Raw genomic sequence first — 19,226 nt, 5'->3', positions numbered from 1 at the left:
TGTGAACCACCGGAAGCCACATTGATTAGCGTCTACACCCTAGGCCTACAGTATGCCTAAATAAATAAAGGGAGGCTGCCCTATAGAGCATTGAAAAATCGTAGCATATTGAGACAGTAAGAGTGGGATGGTACATTTAAACCATATAAAATGGTCTTGGATGAATTATTGGCCAGCCCGGACAATTGGGAGAACAAAATTAATAGTCTTTTGTGCATCAACTCGTTTTTGTAATGCCGGTTATGGGGTCACTGAAGGGGCTCACTAGAAGCGGAGTCACTCACCCGATTACAGTGCCACGTGTCGGGAGGAAACCACGAGACTTGCACCCAGAAGGTAACGCGACCAACTGGGAAAACCCCCCATGAGGTTCGAACACAAGATGTTACGCAACCTCAATATACCACTGAGCAAGGCGCACAAGTAGTATATCTTTTGTCCATGATAGGACTCAAACTCATAACCTCAAGATTAATGAGCCTCTTTGATACCGTTGGGCCAGAAGCCCTTTGTTGATATAAGAATAAGCAAAGGTAATCGTGTCATCCGCAATTTGAGAATGATTTATTCTTGAATTCGAACCATATTCTACCCCTTTCAATATGCCCTGATTCAAGTCACTTGAAAGCATCTTACTTGAAAGCATCTTACTTAGGACTTCCGCGACAAGAATGAATAAGAAAGACGATACGGGATCGCCTTGTCTTAGCCCGCGATTCATTACACCTTCCCTCTCCGGGGATCCATTTAAAAGGACCGAAAACTTTACATTGAAATTAATTAATTAACAAAAACATTAAATTCGCATTATTAAACCTAGAATCTCAATACCCTATCAGCCCTATAATCTCCTGTGCCAGACACACAACAACAACATGAGAGAGTTGAGGTGTAGACAGTCATTCCCCGAACCCTAGATTAGAAGGAAGTCACTAATCCAACCGCTGGTATAGAACCCGCGGCTAGAAAAGGTTGTCCCTGTGCCAGACACACCTTAAGTGAAATGGTTGCTGTCTACTTTGTGGATGGAACTGCTGGTTGAAGATGGAGAATCCCTTTAGGGATTCCATAAATTACTTAACAAATACAGTAATAATACAAGGGATTCCTTATTTTTCAATCCCTAGTATTTTTCTTTGCCAAACAAGGATTCCTTTTATATAAGAGCTTGAACTTCTAAAAAGTAAAACCACAATCCTGCATAATCCCCTAAAAATGTCTTGCCAAACACACTCTAAGTGAAGGTCCATAATAGAATTATTCTGGTTCTGTATGGTTAAATGATCCTCATTTGTCGAGAATCAATCATGTCATCTGGATCCAAATCTTGAAACAAAAAATATATAAAAAGCTTACCTATTACGGAGTATATGCAAAAACTTACTACAACATTAAATCAATGCCCTGAAAAACTTTAGCACGTGGTTGGATCGTAATTCCATATTTTCAATTGAAGGGCACACTGGTGTCATGCAAAATTGCAGATGGACTGCACCACTTCAGCTCTCTAACCAAGTCTGGCTTATTAGTTGAACTTCCTTAAAGTGTTGACGTACGTATAACTAGAAGATAAAACAAAAAGTTTCCGAAACCTGAAAAATAAAAAATAAAAATGTAATGTGGCACGTCTTAAACCCGGTAACATAAAATAAAAGAAAGATAATAGGACAATGCAACAACTACTTTCTTGTCGAAAGTTAGCATTGAATAGAATTAGTGCAATACTAAAAGTTGAACAAGTTAGTATTTTTTTCTGCAAACCATTACAGGCCCAAATCATATGACTTAATCCTAAATCACAATATCGTCAATTTTCATACTAGGACTTATCAAGTAATAATTTATTTATTACTAAACTGGATTAAGATTCTAGCAACTGACACTCTTAAAGTGAACATACAAGCTAAGTATAACCCGAGGATGAAATTTTTAATTTGAAGTGTATAGCCCCCTATCACAATATGGTGTAACTCGAAACAAAACCACCTGAAGAATTATCAATTAAGTTTTTTTTTTAATATGAAGTGTATAGCCCCCTATCACAATTTCATCTTTGAGATGACAATGCTCAACTTCAAAATTGGTATGCAATCTGTAACTTCTTCAAAACCTATCTATAAGGCTATAACTACATTGAACAGTCAAACAGAGAAATTAATATTGGCACAAAATTTTCAAAAATAATTAATACCTACCTTGCAATTTCTTTTAAAATAGTTGGCTTTAAAAGTCAAAAATTTATTTACAAAAAAGTATGCGGATAACACTGAAGGTTAAAAACTGATACAAGAAACATGTAGGTTTTAGAAAGATGCAGAAACATACCAAACCCATTGGCTCGAGTGCTCAGACATTGCAGCATAGGTTTTACGGGGATGATCATTTAGCAAACACTCCGTAATATCAGGCGATCTATTCTCGCTTGAATACCATAACGATAACCAGATATCGATTGGCCCACTGTACTTGCGAATCAAGTTAATACTGATCTGCAAAAGCAAAGATAGGGCACGTTTACTATTGAAAAGTCAAACATAACATGTTATTGATATAGTCCACCATGTGAGCTAAATTAATGTTGGCATGAGCATAAACAGGGGTGAAACCAATCAAAGCCATACCTTATATGGACAAAGGAAAATAAAGTAACGAAAATACGCTAAGTATTAAAATTCGTTAATTCAAGAAGAGAAAATACATGGGAAAGAAAATTTACCAACTCCCAGGCTTCAATATCTTGCGATGAAGAATCAAGCAAGTACCTCCTGACAAAAGATAAAGAGAAAACTACTTGTAACATGAGTATGTATCATGATTCATGCATACACATATGATCCTCTTTTTCAAGTTTGATAAGTCAAATTACTAGTACTATTTTTGGCTTGTGTTTTCAACCATGCACGCGATATAAGAAAACACAGTTTATGGAATACACGATTACCAATATTAACTTTGCCGGAAAACCATCATATAGTAACGACACTTACTGCACTCCATGACATACATCACGGTGATTACAATGACCTGATACACCATAGCTATCGAAAGTTATAATCTGCAATAATTTAGAAGAAGTTGAATTTATTAATATCAGAAAAAGAACAAATTCTAAATAACAGTGATATGTATTGAAGAAAATGAAATATTATGTATTAGCATATATTGGTTAAAATGAAGACTAAATACGCTATATTGGTGAAGCGAACACTTACCGTGTCAATTGCATGATCAAGTATTTTCTTTTCAACAATCTTTGATAGTATGCTACTATTCCATACTTTCCCAAACCCATCCTGTTGATAAACATCCAAAAATACTATTCAAATATGGGAATAGACTCGATAAACAGATAAGGGTTTCATTCCAGTGGCAAAATAAGTCAACCTGAAACTCTGGAAGATCCAACACTGTAACTTGTTGGAGAGGAACCTGCATAATCGAGTAACTTTCATAAACGGCAAATAAGTGCACTCATACATAGTCGTTTCTAAAATTCGTATAAGCACAAGTAAACGAATATTTAGTCACAAAATGTGAGAATAATCAGATATCAACTACACTTACATCATGATTAATGGTCATGGTAAGATGATTTTATCTAGATAAATATATGAAAATATCAACTGACTGTATATTAATATATAATATACAATTAAGACACCTTAAGGATTGCAGAAGCCCTATAAAGCTCTTCTTTTCTAACATCTCCAATACCATCTGCATTACCTGCAAATAAAGTAGCAACATATAACATCAAATATATAGCACATCATCAACCCCATTCAAAAAAACACACATACAATTAGATTGACATAAATACAACTTAAGGTCACTCGATGCCACGTAAGATAAAAACAACTAAAACTTCGTGAAACATATTACCAGTAGACATGCACAATATATGCACGTTATGCCCTCTTGAGGTCAATTGATTGATCGTTGGTGAAAAGAACCTGGCGGTAGTATATTTCAATTTCAATATAGATAAAATCAATAACTCACATAACAGTCTAACACAATGTAATTTGACTTGGAAACTAAACGCAAAAGATGAAATGAACATACATTGACTCATCATCAGGATGGGCAATAACAAGCAATATATTCCTCTTACGCAAAACTTCATCTGACAAATTCACAAAACAGTTATTACACTAAGCAACATAATAAAGAGAATTTAGAAGATATAGCAAATATTTACAGCATCACTCACTGTCAATATTTAAGATAGGTGATGGATATGGATGGAAGGATGCATGAAGAAATTTACAGAGAGATGCAAACCATACAACAGCTACTGAAACAAATATCAGATACCAATCCATCTACTAACTCCTACATAAATATAATCAATTAAACGATAAACAGTGATCAGTAAGCTAGTAACATCAAATTGGAACCAAAATAAACAGATATTTAAAAGATACGGTTGTAAATAACAGAAATTCAACTGAGTGAAATTAAGTGAATTACTGATTGAACTCAGCATCACTATTGGATATCATACGTTGTTTCAGAAAGTTGAAACCCTAACAAATGTACGGTTAATCATAAATAAACGATTATGTAAACCTAATTTTAATATTCAGATCAAGTCACTCACGACGTGATGACCTTAAGCCACTGTTCCAGAGTTTAATTTTGGAGGAGATGGGAAAAGAATAAGAAAGAAGTTGAATGAAATTGGAGAGATTATTTATATATTCATTTACAAAATAATGAACAAAATAATAAACAGTAACCATTTTAACTTGATTTTGACTTTTAAAACCATATTCTTTTGACGAAATATATATTAATAGTTGTAGCATAAATTAAAACTGCACTGATAACTGGATGGTTGGTGCTCCCGGTTGTGAGTTTGACCCACAACTTGACCACCATTTTTTTATTTTTTAATAAAAACATACGAATTTCACTACATGTATACTTTTACTTCTAAATATTTAACATTAGTGAATTGTTGTTTGGGTGGTTAATGGTGCTTCTATGCTTCATGCGGTTGCAGGTTCAATATTTAACAACAATTTATTTATTTATTTATTTATTTATTATTATTTATTATTTATTTTTTCCTTGATTTTGACTTTTAAAACCATATTCTTTTGACGAAATAAATAGTTGTAGCATAAATTAAAACTGCAGTGATAACTGGATGGTTGGTGCTCCCGTTTACAAGCGAAGGGTTGTGAGTTTGACCCACAGCTTGGCCATCCTTTTTTTATTTTTTAATAAAAACATACGAATTTCACTACATGTATACTCTTACTTCTAAATATTTAACATTAGTGAATTGTTGTTTGGGTGGTTAATGGTGCTTCTATGCTTCATGCGGTTACAGGTTCAATATTTAACAACAATTTATTTATTTATTTATTATTATTTATTTTTTCCTTGATTTTGACTTTTAAAACCATATTCTTTTGACGAAATAAATAATTGTAGCATAAATTAAAACTGGATGGTTGGTGCTCCCGTTTACAAGTGAAGGATTGTGAGTTTGACCCACAGCTTGGCCATCCTTTTTTTATTTTTTAATAAAAACATACGAATTTCACTACATGTATACTCTTACTTCTAAATATTTAACATTAGTGAATTATTGTTTGGGTGGTTAATGATGCTTCTATGCTTCATGTGACTGCAGGTTCAATATTTAACAACAATTTATTTATTTATTTATTTATTATTTATTTTTTCCTAATGATAAAAACTAACGGCGCCGCAACGCGCGTTTAACACGAAAACTTGTTTAACTAATTCTCCCTTCAAACATTTTCAAATTGGAAAGATCCAAATTACTTTTTTTTCACTCCTCATTACTTCATTTTTTTTCTTTCACAATTAAACTCTAAAACAAATTTAATTTTTTTTTTCTTTTTTTTTTTTGAAAGGCAAGTTGTTGGAATCGAATACTCTCATTTGCCACGCATGCACCTTTCGGACAGGAAACCCAAACCGCATTACAGGGATCCGAACCTTATACCATCTTGAGGGGCAGGCGGTCGGACCTGGGTCATGTATACGGGTCGGTAAAACCTTCCCCGGGGCAATTCGGCTTTTAGGAAATAAATTCCACGAATATTTTTAAGGGGAAGGACTCGAACTTGAGACATCCCCACCCTCATCCCAATGCACAAGTGCAAAGGGGGCGAACCACTGGACCACAAGGGTGGGTTCTAATTTTTTTTTTCTTTCCTAAAATAACAATAACATTTAACGTAATTTTTTCATCAAGCGGTGAAAAAGACGAACAAATACAATAGATACGGACGCAAACGAAGGTTCGAAAGCAGTAAACATTCTCTAAAACTAAATAGCCTAAGCTAACTAAGCTCGAGCCATGAGAAACTGTAACAATAAAACGCACACAGGATACAATCAAAGAACCACACCCAAAAAAATTTAATCTATCCAAAAAATAACAAACATAGAACAAAATCAAGCCCGCTCAAAAATTTACTCGACAACCGCTTTACCTTTACCTTTACGAGTCTTTATAATCGGCTTAACAACCACATCATCAACCTTCAAACGATTAAATTTATTGCCTCCCCAATTTTCAATCGCATATGATGAAACCTTAGTCGAAGCGTTACCAATTCTAATACCCGGCACGGGAGTAGGAAGCGAGCCTTCCTTCTCAAGATTTTCAAGAAAACCAAGGTTCTGATCCACTTCGAATAACCCGGGACCCTTGTTGTCGGAATCTTCAAGATCATCTTCATCCTTAAGCACGAACTCGTTACCATCATCATTCTACTAGTCCATATCCATTTCATCCTTATGCGTGTATACGTTAACGACCGACTTCAACTTAGACTTAAGAGCCACATTTCCAGCCTTCATGTATAAACCTGAACACGAAGAAGGGCAACAGAATTGATAGGAGTATTGCTCATCGAACCCGAAGAAGGGATAACCGAATTCATTTTGCTAGGGCTCAAAACAAACGTCGATTCAATATTCATGCATCTCAAATTACCCCAGGCACTTATGGATCTATGCGAAGAGAACAAACAATGGACTCAGCACTAACTGAAAAAGTAACCGAGATCGAAACTGGATCTTCAATATCTTGATTCGCTACCACTTTCACAAAAGAATCCAAGTTCAAAAAAGGCTCCAAAACCGCAGTAGCACTAATAGATCCGAATTGTAAAGCGACTCTAGTCAACATCATCTACAATCTCATTCAAATCCATAGTTGCTATCACGGTTTGAGCCCCAACAACACTATTGTCGCTGGCCATGATATCAACATTAACAACAAATGAATCGTTAACAATGTTAATGTTTTATCCATAAAACGGATGGCTCAACAGGATGATGTGGTTTGAAATATCCAAAAGCTCCAAAGGGAAATCATTCATTAGTGCGCCATCAAGAATCGAGTCAATACTACGCTCGTTAACCCAAATATTACAAACCGAGGACACGGTGTCTTCGAGATCAACCCCAACCGGATCGTGTAAGTGCTTTGGATTTCCGGTTTTGACAAAAGCAAATAACGATCCAGCATTGCCCAAAGTACAAGTAGTTTTTGCAATCTTAAGGACCTCGCCAAAAAGACTAGCAATTTTAGTGGTACAAAAAAACCTAAGCCATCTCCTTTGCCAGGATAATGAACACAAAACCTTCATAATGACATGAAAGTAAACTGTTGAAACTGTTCACGTCGGCACATGCAACAATTGCGCCAAATTGACCCACTTTACTAACCGAATTTGCTGAACTTTATATTGAATCGGCAGTGATTGAATTTTCGCCACTTCCAAGGGCAATGTATCGACAACCATAACGTAAAATTGAATCTGTTTTGATACAAGGTTGTTTACCCCAATTTTACATCGTTATTTAACTGACGAGGACAAAGGAGGGCGGCTGGAAAATAAACTAGGGTTCCTACTTTCCTGACGAAACGGATGATGTGTAAAATCGTGTCTAAAATTTATAATGGAAAATGCCGGTTAAAAGATTACTACACACTAACGGGCAGTGTACCCGATCGTGTAATAGTATAAAATTGGTAATTCCGAAATCGTTCCAAGGACAGTTTAAACGTGAGAATTAAGATTGTAACTAATAAAATAAACTAAGTTAATCTATGAAAATCGAAAGTACGAGATAGTTTGTTTTGTGGCTATTTAACGATTAGCCAAATCAAAGATTGATTAAAAGTAAAAGACAATATTTTTGGTATTTTTAGGTTTAAGCTTTAAAGCAAACAGACAAATAAAATAAGTTAGTTTAAATCAAATAGGAAAAACAAATGTTCATCTAGACTCTTTACACCTAGTCTTGGATGCATTTAGATTAAGCCACAGTTATTTTCTAACCTATGTGAATTATCTAGTCGATTCACCTGGAATTTCCTAGCGCAAACACTTCAATTAAAAGTACACGACACAGAATTCCCCGTAGCCTAAGACCTCCTAATTGTGACCAAATATTTCAACTGAGATGAAGACTTGAATCGCAATCACACCAACTCTCGTTGTGTGTAATTCACCCCTATTTCGTCTAGCCTTTTGAATTCAATTTACTCTCGTCTCCGAGTAAGCAAACAACCAGTTAAGACAAACCAATTGTAAATTCATGTGTTAAATTAATGAACTCTCGTCCTATCAAACAAATACACAACCAATTTGTAGTGACCCGAACTTTTCCATGTTTATATATATATATTAAATGAAATTGTTATTTACATGATTAAGTGTTTCCAACATGTTAAGCAATCAAACTTTTTAAGACTTGATTAATTGAAATAGGTTTCATATAGACAATTGACCACCCAAGTTGACCGGCGATTCACGAACATTAAAACTTGTAAAAACTATATGATGACATATATATGGATATATATATAGTTAACATGATATTATGATAAGTAAACATATCATTAAGTATATTAGCAATGAACTATATATGTAAAAACAAGACTACTAACTTAATGATTTTGAAACGAGACATATATGTAACGATTATCGTTGTAACGACATTTAATGTATATATATCATATTAAGATATATTAATACATCATGATATCATGATAATGTAATAATTTAACATCTCATTTGATTTAATAAACAATGGGTTAACAACATTTAACAAGATCGTTAACCTAAAGGTTTCAAAACAACACTTACATGTAACGACTAACGATGACTTAACCACTCAGTTAAAATGTATATACATGTAGTGTTTTAATATGTATTCATACACTTTTGAAAGACTTCAAGACACTTATCAAAATACTTCTACTTAACAAAAATGCTTACAATTACATTCTCGTTCAGTTTCATCAACAATTCTACTCGTATGCACCCGTATTCGTACTCGTACAATACACAGCTTTTAGATGTATGTACTATTGGTATATACACTCCAATGATCAGCTCTTAGCAGCCTATGTGAGTCACCTAACACATGTGGGAACCATCATTTGGCAACTAGCATGAAATATCTCATAAAATTACAAAAATATGAGTAATCATTCATGACTTATTTACATGAAAACAAAATTACATATCCTATATATCTAATCCATATACCAACGACCAAAAACACCTACAAACACTTTCATTCTTCAATTTTCTTCATCTAATTGATCTCTCTCAAGTTCTATCTTCAAGTTCTAAGTGTTCTTCATAAATTCTACAAGTTCTAGTTTCATAAAATCAAGAATACTTCCAAGTTTGCTAGCTTACTTCCAATCTTGTAGAGTGATCATCCAACCTCAAGAAATCTTTCTTATTTACAGTAAGATATCTTTCTAATACAAGGTAATACTCATATTCAAACTTTGATTCAATTTCTATAACTATAACAATCTTATTTCGAGTGGAAATCTTACTTGAACTTGTTTTCGTGTCATGATTCTGCTTCAAGAACTTTCAAGCCATCCAAGGATCCTTTGAATCTAGATTCATTTTTCTCATTTCCAGTAGCTTTATCCAGAAAACTTGAGGTAGTAATGATGTTCATAACATCATTCGATTCATACATATAAAGCTATCTTATTCGAAGTTTTAAACTTGAAATCACTAGAACATAGTTTAGTTAATTCTAAACTTGTTCGCAAACAAAAGTTAATCCTTCTAACTTGACTTTTAAAATCAACTAAACACATGTTCTATATCTATATGATATGCTAACTTAATGATTTAAAACCTGGAAACACGAAGAACACTGTAAAACCGGACATACGCCGTCGTAGTAACACCGCGGGCTGTTTTGGGTTAGTTAATTAAAAACTATGATAAACTTTGATTTAAAAGTTGTTCTTCTGGGAAAATAATTTTTCTTATGAACATGAAACTATATCCAAAAATCATGATTAAACTCAAAGTGGAAGTATGTTTTCTAAAATGGTCATCTAGACGTCGTTCTTTCGACTGAAATGACTACCTTTATAAAAATGACTTGTAACTTATATTTCCGACTATAAACCTATACATTTTCTATTTATATTCATAAAATAGAGTTCAATATGAAACCATAGCAATTTGATTCACTCAAAATGGATTTAAAATGAAGAAGTTATGGGTAAAACAAGATTGGATAATTTTTCTTGTTGTAGCAACGTGAAAATTGGTAACAAATCTATATTAATCATATCCTAGCTAACTTATATTGTATTATACATGTATTCTAATATATTATATAATCTTGGGATACCATAGACATGTATGCAAATCTTTTGACATATCATATCGACCCATGTGTATATATTATTTGGAACAACCATAGACACTCTATATGCATTAATGTGGGTGTTAGCTATACAGGGTTGAGGTTGATTCCAAAAAATATATATACTTTGAGTTGTGATCTAGCCTGAGACGTGTATACACTGGGTCGTTGATTGATTCAAGATAATATATCAATTTTTTTCTGTACATCTAACGTTGGACAACTAGTTGTAGGTTACTAACGAGGACAGCTGACTTAATAAACTTAAAACATCAAAATGTATTAAAAGTGTTGTAAATATATTTTGAATATACTTTGATATATATGTACATATTTGTTATAGGTTCGTGAATCGACCAGTGGCCAAGTCTTACTTCCCGATGAAGTAAAAATCTGTGAAAGTGAGTTTCATTACTCCCTTTTTATATATATTTTTGGGACTGAGAATACATGCGCTGCTTTTATAAATGTTTTACGATATAGACACAAGTAATCGAAACTACATTCTATGGTTGAATTATCGAAGTCGAATATGCCCCTTTTTATTAAGTCTGGTAATCTAAGAATTAGGGAACAGACACCCTAATTGACGCGAATCCTAAAGATAGATATATTGGGCCTAACAAACCCCATCCAAAGTACCGGATGCTTTAGTACTTCGAAATTTATATCATATCCGAAGGGTGTCCCGGAATGATGGGGATATTCTTATATATGCATCTTGTTAATATCAGTTACCAGGTGTTCACCATATGAATGATTTTTATCTCTATGTATGGGATGTGTATTAAAATATGAAATCTTGTGGTCTATTGTTACGATTTGATATATATATAGGTTAAACATATAACTCACCAACATTTTTGTTGACGTTTAAAGCATGTTTATTCTCAGGTGAATACTAAGAGCTTCCGCTGTTGCATACTAAAATAAGGATAAGATTTGGAGTCCATGTTTGTATGATATTGTGTAAAAACTGCATTTAAGAAATATATGTCGATGTAATATATTTCTATTGTAAACCATTATGTAATGGTCGTGTGTAAACAGCATATTTTAGATTATCATTATTTGATAATCTACGTAATGCTTTTGAAACCTTTATTGATAAAATAAAGGTTATGGTTGTTTTAAAAATGAATGCAGTCTTTGAAAAACGTCTCATATAGAGGTCAAAACCTCGCAACGAAATCAATTAATATGGAACGTTTATAATCAATATGAACGGGACATTTCACAATTGAATCGAAAAGTCTAGCTTTAATAAGAATCGTTCTTTAATCCAAACATCAAATCATCATAAATAAAACGAATAACTGTTAAGTAGCATCCAAAACATAGGTTTATAAGTCTAGATAAACATTAAATAACTTATCCAATAATCATGGCAACAATAGAAATCAAAATAACAAATAATGAAGAAAACATTGTTTGATAAAATAGAATCAACCTAACACGATGAATCTTGATGAGTGCTGAGATTGATCCTTGAAATCGGAATGATTGGAGCGTTTAAGTGACCTTGGAATTCCCCAAAAGTGACTGAAAATCGCTCTTAATGCTCTCTAAATCGGCTGCTAAAAAGATAACCCTCATTAAAGAAAACTGCTCCCTATTTATAGAAGTAAAAAGCTGGCCGACTCCACTTGCGCGGTGCGCATCCTTCTGCGCGACGCGCAGTTCTTCATAAAAACTGCTGTTCGAAACTCAATAATTTCTGGTCTGTTTTGAAGAACAAATGCGCGGTGCGCATCCTTCTGCGCGACGCGCATAACCTAATTCAGCAATTCTTGCCCCTTTTTATATATCACAAACCCTGGTCTCGTCCCAAATCAACAAATAACACATAACTGCTATAAACGCGCCATAAACACCTTAAATCAATCATTTAACACTTCTAGGCTCTCAAATCTAACCAAAATCGTATCCGAATGGACTAAAAATGACGGATATTGCCATGATAAATATATGAAAAATGCGCAATATCAACGGCCAACCCACGAAGATGGGCTGACCAAACACACATGACCCATTCATAGAGTTACCGGAAGCGGAATGCAGAAGCTGAATCGGAGTAGGAAACGAATGTAACATACTGACTTTCGGCCTTGACGTAAGTTGACTAAATTGCCCTTAGATTATTATGTTTTTTATATATACTTATTTTAATTATGTGTTTACAGTTATTTGATTGTTTAATTAGATGCGTTTTGTGACAATAGTCACTGAACATATTTGTTTATTAAATTTGGACTCCGTTAAGGCCCCCTAACGAAGTAATTTGTATATAAGATAACTGGTAAATACCCGTGTGACATGGGGTATAAAATTATAAAGCACTTAAAGGAAATACTATGGAGACTTCTCTCCATTTCTTCCCCAAATTGTGAAAATACATCACGTAACTAACTCTTGCTCCTCTTAAAACCCTAATCAATCTTGAAATGCTTTTGGATTAAATCAAGTTTAGAACCCGAATTCCCGTGTTATCTGTAGCTAAGAACCAGGTTTGTGCTTTAAATCCTTTCTTTAATTCTTGTATAATTTAGGGTTTGATTTTTGTGGGTTTTTTATTCTTGAGCCTTGAATCTTGTTATATATGGTGTTTTTAGCTTGTTTGATGTTAGAATATCAATGTATATATGTTATGTAAGCTTCGTGAACTATCAATCGACTTAAAACTGGGCATAATCTGGATTTTTGGGTTGAAACCCATTGAAATTGCTGCTATATGTACTTTATCATTCGTGCAACCGAGCACTCATTTGTACGAGTCAGGTAGTGGTTCGTGCGAATCACTTAGTGACTCGTGCGAACGAGAGTTGGAACATGGTCAGATTTTGTTAAGTCCTTATTCTTGCAAGGGAAATGTGCTTCGTGCGAAGGAGGTCTTAGTTCGTACGAACCACATTGTGATCCATACTAACCAAATGGTTTTGCTCTGTACTTTCATCGGTGAGTGGAACTATACGTGGTTTTGTTAAAGTCCTCTGAGAACCTTCTGTTGCATTGGTGAATGGAACTATTCATGGTTATAAATAAAGTAGCAGAATATGCTACTACTATCATTTACCTTGTGATTCCCTTCGGTTAGATTGTGATTGTTTGATTATATGTTTGTATGTGCACATGTAAAGAATCCTCCATGTGGTAGCATCGGTGGGAAGAGGTCAACTAGGTTAGACAAGTTGGGTTCAAGTGTTACTATTCGTGTAGTATAGTTTGAATGACGCACCCCCGCGTCCGGATTCCTATACGAGAGAGGCAGTAACAGGAACTATCGGTAAATTGTTGCCTGATCAGCTAGTAGTTGCAGGCCCATTCAAGTCCTCGGTCCTCTTCGTGGGTGTATGATTGTTATGTGTTAGACTGATTGACAGTTAGATGATATGGTACTTTGTACTTGCTGTGAGTAATTTCTTTCACTTACCGTTATGCTAACCCCTCATCCTCCCTTTCTGGTTCTGTAGCTATGTATTCTTGTGGAAGGGAAGTAGGTCGGTGAAGATATGTTTGACTAGCCGAAACACTGATGGGATTTGTAATGAATAAACTGCCGATTTTATGTTACACATGTTTAGTAAATTATAATCTTAATTACATGTAATGAATTTGCTTTCGATGTAAATAATCCTTTGTTTGTGTTTGATTACTTCTGCTTTAATTTAAAAAAATGGTTTTTATTATAATTTGGTATCAGAGCATAAGTTTGAAAGCATGTACACATGAATGCCTTGTTCCCAAACTTAGTGTAGTGTCAAATATATCTGTGGGGATGGAGATAAGTGAATGTAGGATGTAGTTGTGTTATTAGAGTGTACTAACTAGTTATCCACTAAGCTTTTTTTTTAGCTATATTGTAGCATGGGTGTGGCTAACAAAGACACAAATGCTACTGGCCCCTCGAACCCCGAAACATTCAGAGCACCGATTGAAGGTAATGATTTGAAGGAAGATCAATAGGATTATATTCGGGAACTAGAAAGCAAGCTAAAAGGAGCTCATGATAGAGTAGCTGAGTTGGAATTGGTCCAGTCCACATGAAACTCAACGGATAATGCAGATGTTCGACCCCCCACCCAAATTCCCACAATGCCCAGTGGAAACACTTCACAACCATCATATAAGTTTTCTAACAAGTACCAGATACCACAACAGTATTTCATGTCACCCCAGTTCAACTATGAATATCCAAATCCGATGGTGATGAATCCTTACTAGATATCGATGTTTCAGCATCCGTTTGTTGAAGTTAAGCAGAAATGTACTTACAAGCAATTCCTTGACTGCAAATCCCCAGAGTATTCAGGAAGCCCTAATCTGACTAAAACTTTGAATTAATTAAGGGAAGTAGACAGAGCATGAGATGCATGTCAATGCGAACCAGGAAGTATGCAGAACATCAGGATATGTTGTACCGCAGTCCAGTCAAGCTATTAGTCAGTCTAGCATGAAATCCAAGAAATCATTTGGGATACATTAGAAAGTTCAGACCACTCAGAGTTGGTTTAGTTCTAGTAAGAAAGAATGATGCCGGGATTGTAAATCATCTCACAGTGGGCCATGTTCAGAATCAACGAAGAGATGTTTGAGATGTGGAACAGTATGTCATGATTCACAAGCTTGTTCCTTTTCTGAAAATGTTTGTGGAACTGTCATCAATAGGTCATCGGTCAGCTCAGTGCCCATCAAGAAGCGTGAGTACCGGGGCAAGGTCAGGGGCTAGAACTATGTCAGCCGGAGGGTCTACTGCTTCCAGTGGATAGAAAAGAAAGAACCCTCTAACGACAGAAACCAAAGCTTTCCAGATGCCGGTTAATGCAACTACTATAATCGACGATGTGATCACGGGCATATTCTTATTCAACTCAATACCTGCTCGTGTATTGTTTGATTCTTGTGTGAACAGATCGTTTATGTCACTTAAGTTTTGTGATAAGTTGAGGTTACCTGCTACTGTGTTGCTTGAGCCCTTAAGAGTATAAGTAGTTGATGGTAAGACGGTTCCAATCACAACATCTATGTCTAGAGCTAATATAGATATTGACTGAAGTTTGATCCCTATGACTTGTTTAGTGTTGCCTATTACTAGTTTCGATGTAGTATTAAGAATGGACTGTCTAAGCCTCCTTAAAGCTAGCATTAAACGCCATAGGAAAATTATCTCCTTTCCTTTGACCAATGGTAATTTTGCAGTGGCCCGAGGGGAATAAGGCGGGTTTGGATGTCCTTTGATCTCCATAATGAAAGCTAAAAAGTCGTTAGAAAAGGGTTGTGAATCATTTTTGGCATATGTGATTGATGCTAAGAAAGAGGAGAAATCGATTGCTGATATTCCAGTGGTTTCTGAATTTCCCAAGGTATTTCCTAATGAATTACATGGGTTACCACCGGTAACAGAAGTGGAATATAAGATAGAACTTGTGTCGGGAACCACACCAGTTGCAAAAGCTTCGTATCATTTGTCTCCGTCTAAAATCCGTGAGATGATGTCTCAGATTCAAGAACTACTAGATCGTGGGTTTATTCGTCCTACTTCATCGTTGTGGGGTACTCCAGTATTTTTTGTTAAAAAGAAAGATGGAACGCTCCACATGTGTATTAATTACCATGAAATGAATAAGAGGACAGTAAAGAATAAGTACCCATTACCGAGAATTGATGATTTATTTGATCAACTACAAGTAGCTTCGTATTTTTCAAAAATTGATCTGCGGTCAGGGCATCACCAAGTTTGTGTGACCGAATCAAATATTCCTAAGACAGCTTTCCAAACCATAGATATAGGCATTATAATTTTTTTTAGTTATGCCGTTTGCGTTGACTAATGCGCCATCTGTTTTCATGATTTGACTAATCGAGTGTGTCGTCAGTTTTCGACAAGTTTGTTATTGTATCCATCGATGATATTCTGGTGTATTCGAAAACAGAATCCGAACATGTGATGTATTTACAACAGGTTGTAGAGTTAACGTGAGAAATTGTATGCCAAGTTTTCTAAATGTGAATTTTGGTTACGTGAAGTTCAATTTCTGGTTCATATCATATGTGCCGAGGGTATTAAAGTGGATCCATCTAAGATTGAAGCGGTAATGAATTGAAATTCGCCAAGGACTCCTACAGAAATTAAGAGTCTTCTGGGAGTGACTGGTTATTATCGTAGGTTTATTAAAGATTTCTAGAAATCAAGGGTCCATTAACGAAATTGACTCGAAAAGCTGTAGCCTTTCGATGGAATGATGAACAGGAAAAGGCATTTCAGAATTTAAAACAATTAAGTTGTCAGGCTTCAGTGTTAGCATTACCAGAAGGGTCAAATGACATCGTGGTTTATTATGATCCGTCACTAGCCATTTTGGTTGTGTATTAATGTAGAGAGACAGGGTTATTGCCTACGCCTCACGATAGTTGAAAATTCATGATGGGAATTATCCAGTACATGATCTAAAAATGGCTGCAATAGTGTTTGCTTTGAAACTATGGAGAGAATATTTGTATGGAACACATTGCCTTATATGTACGGACCATAAGAGTTTAGAGTATATTTTCTCTCAGAAAGAATTGAATATGCACCGGAGACAGTGACAATAACTAATCAAAGATTACGACTGTGAAATTAAATACCATACGGGTAAAGCAAACTTGGTGGCAGATGCGCTGAGTCATAAAAAGTCATTGGAGAATGTAAAATTTATGCGTTTAGATATAACATCAGATTTGATAGACCGTTTGAAATTGTTTCAACTTGAGGCTTTGAGGGATGAACATCTTAAATCAGAATTAATGACTAAACACATAGTGGATTTAATTGATGATTATCGTGGACTTAAGGCGTATAACAACAGAATACGGGTGCCTATGTTTGAAGGATTGAGGGATTTAATCCTGACCGAGGCTCATAAATTGAGACTAACAATTCATCCGTGTAGTACAAAGAATTATCATGATCTGAAATCAATGTATTGGTGGCCGACAATGAAAACGGATATTGCACATTTAGTGGAAAAATATCATATTTGTGCACATGTTAAAGCCAGACATCAGAAACCCTACATATCGTTATGTCAGTTAGAAAATCCAGAGTGGAAGTGGACACATAACGATGGATTTAGTAACTAAATTACCCCGAACCCAGAAATGACATGACATGATCTGGGTGATTGTTGATCACTTGAATTAAAGTGCACACATTTTAGCCGCCAGTGAAAAGACTTCATTATCAAAGTTGGCTCAGTTATATGTGAATGAGATAGTAGCACGTCATGGTATTTCGTTATCTATTGTGTCAGACAGAGATTCGTGGTTTGTGCCTAGTATCTTGCAGAGTTTACATTAGAATTTGGGTACATTTGAAAACCTCAGTACAGCGTATCATCTTCAGACAGACGGTCAAAGTGAGCGAACAATTCAGACTTTAGAGGATATGTTACGAGCCTATGTGCTAGAATACGGTGGATCAAGGGATTCTCATTTACCATTGATAGAATTTGCATATAATAATTCTTATTACTCGAGTACCGGTATTCCTCCTTTCGAGATGGTGTAGGGTCGTTGATAACGCTTAAATTATACAATTTTTATAAACATTTTAAGGCGTTATCCTGGTATTTTATCATCACTTTTAAGTATTTTCTTATCTATTTGGTGATAATTCGTATAAAAGGTATTTTGACGTTTTGATTTTGAAAATCTGTTAAAACATGACAAAAACATGAAAAATAGAAAAATTGATCAAAGCCGCTGGCTCTATGCAAAGAAGCCCGTGACTAGAGTAAAGAATTCCAGAATGTTCCACTGATGTTTCGCGAGGTGTATATAAAATACTATTAAATTTTACAAGAAATATTATTAAATACGATACAATTTTACACAAGATATTTATTTATTTAGAGAATGGATATACTTAAACCTTGCTACAACACTTATAGGCAGTGTACCTAATCGTACAGTAGTGTAGTTTTTAGTAAGTCCGGTTCGTTCCACAGGGAAATCTTTAAACAAAGCTTAACGCTATATTAGTTTACTTTTATAAAAATACAAATATATATATAAGTAATATTATTATTATAAAGGGGGTTTTTACCGTTTAATGACCGGTTTGTCGATTTTAAAACTTTAGTCGCAGTTAAAACCAAATGTAAAATAATAAATAAATACAAGACTTAATTTAAAGCGTAAAGTAAATAACGATAATGAAATTGCGAATAATAAAAGTGCGATAAAATAAACTTGCAATAATTAAAAAGTACGATAATTAAAAGTGCAATTAAATACAATAATAATAAAAATGCGATAATTAGAAGTGCAATTAAATATAAAATAAAGGAAATTAAATATGAAATAAAAGAATTATGCTTATTTAAACTTCCGTAATCATGATGTTTGACGTGTTGATTTTAGTTTTATGCCCATGGGTTAATTGTCCTTTGTCCTGGATTATTTAATATGTCCGTCTGGTTTTTGTCCATAACAGTCCATCAGTCATAAATATAAAGTGCGAGTATCCTCGTCAAATTATCCTTATACCCGAA

The 19,226-nt window shown here is 34.6% G+C and overlaps 1 protein-coding gene across 4 annotated transcripts; it reads right to left on the bottom strand.

Annotated features, from left to right (window-relative positions):
- Nucleotides 1-839: 839 nt before the first annotated feature.
- Nucleotides 840-4,701, bottom strand: LOC139852586 (uncharacterized). Of its 4 annotated transcripts, none has more exons than XM_071841894.1 (12): nt 4,604-4,646; nt 4,474-4,529; nt 4,214-4,297; nt 4,066-4,126; nt 3,883-3,953; nt 3,662-3,726; nt 3,385-3,429; nt 3,213-3,293; nt 2,988-3,055; nt 2,717-2,765; nt 2,326-2,489; nt 840-1,592 (listed from the first exon to the last, which is right to left on the bottom strand). In XM_071841894.1, exons 2-12 carry the CDS (start codon nt 4,487-4,489, stop codon nt 1,526-1,528), a joined length of 771 nt encoding a protein of 256 aa, XP_071697995.1. In that variant the 5' UTR covers nt 4,490-4,529; nt 4,604-4,646; the 3' UTR covers nt 840-1,525. The 4 variants fall into 4 exon arrangements, with proteins under 4 accessions (XP_071697995.1, XP_071697993.1, XP_071697992.1 ...); XM_071841892.1 differs by having other exon boundaries at nt 885-1,592; nt 4,214-4,335; XM_071841891.1 differs by lacking the exon at nt 4,474-4,529 and having other exon boundaries at nt 885-1,592; nt 4,214-4,335; nt 4,604-4,701.
- Nucleotides 4,702-19,226: the final 14,525 nt, after the last annotated feature.

This window comes from Rutidosis leptorrhynchoides, chromosome 6 (genome assembly GCF_046630445.1).
Source record: "Rutidosis leptorrhynchoides isolate AG116_Rl617_1_P2 chromosome 6, CSIRO_AGI_Rlap_v1, whole genome shotgun sequence".
In the NCBI taxonomy this organism is placed as follows: Eukaryota; Viridiplantae; Streptophyta; class Magnoliopsida; order Asterales; family Asteraceae; genus Rutidosis; species Rutidosis leptorrhynchoides.
Note: the sequence above shows the minus strand (reverse complement) of the source record. Positions and strands in the feature narration are given on the sequence as shown.

Coding starts and splice junctions, on each gene's coding strand:
- LOC139852586 (XM_071841891.1), bottom strand. CDS start 4,325: ATGGATTGGTATCTGATATTTGTTTCAGTAGCTGTTGTATGGTTTGCA. Junction 3,727..3,882: donor TATATTGTGCATGTCTACTG/GTAATATGTTTC, acceptor CTTTATTTGCAG/GTAATGCAGATGGTATTGGA. Junction 3,056..3,212: donor TTGATCATGCAATTGACACG/GTAAGTGTTCGC, acceptor AAATTATTGCAG/ATTATAACTTTCGATAGCTA.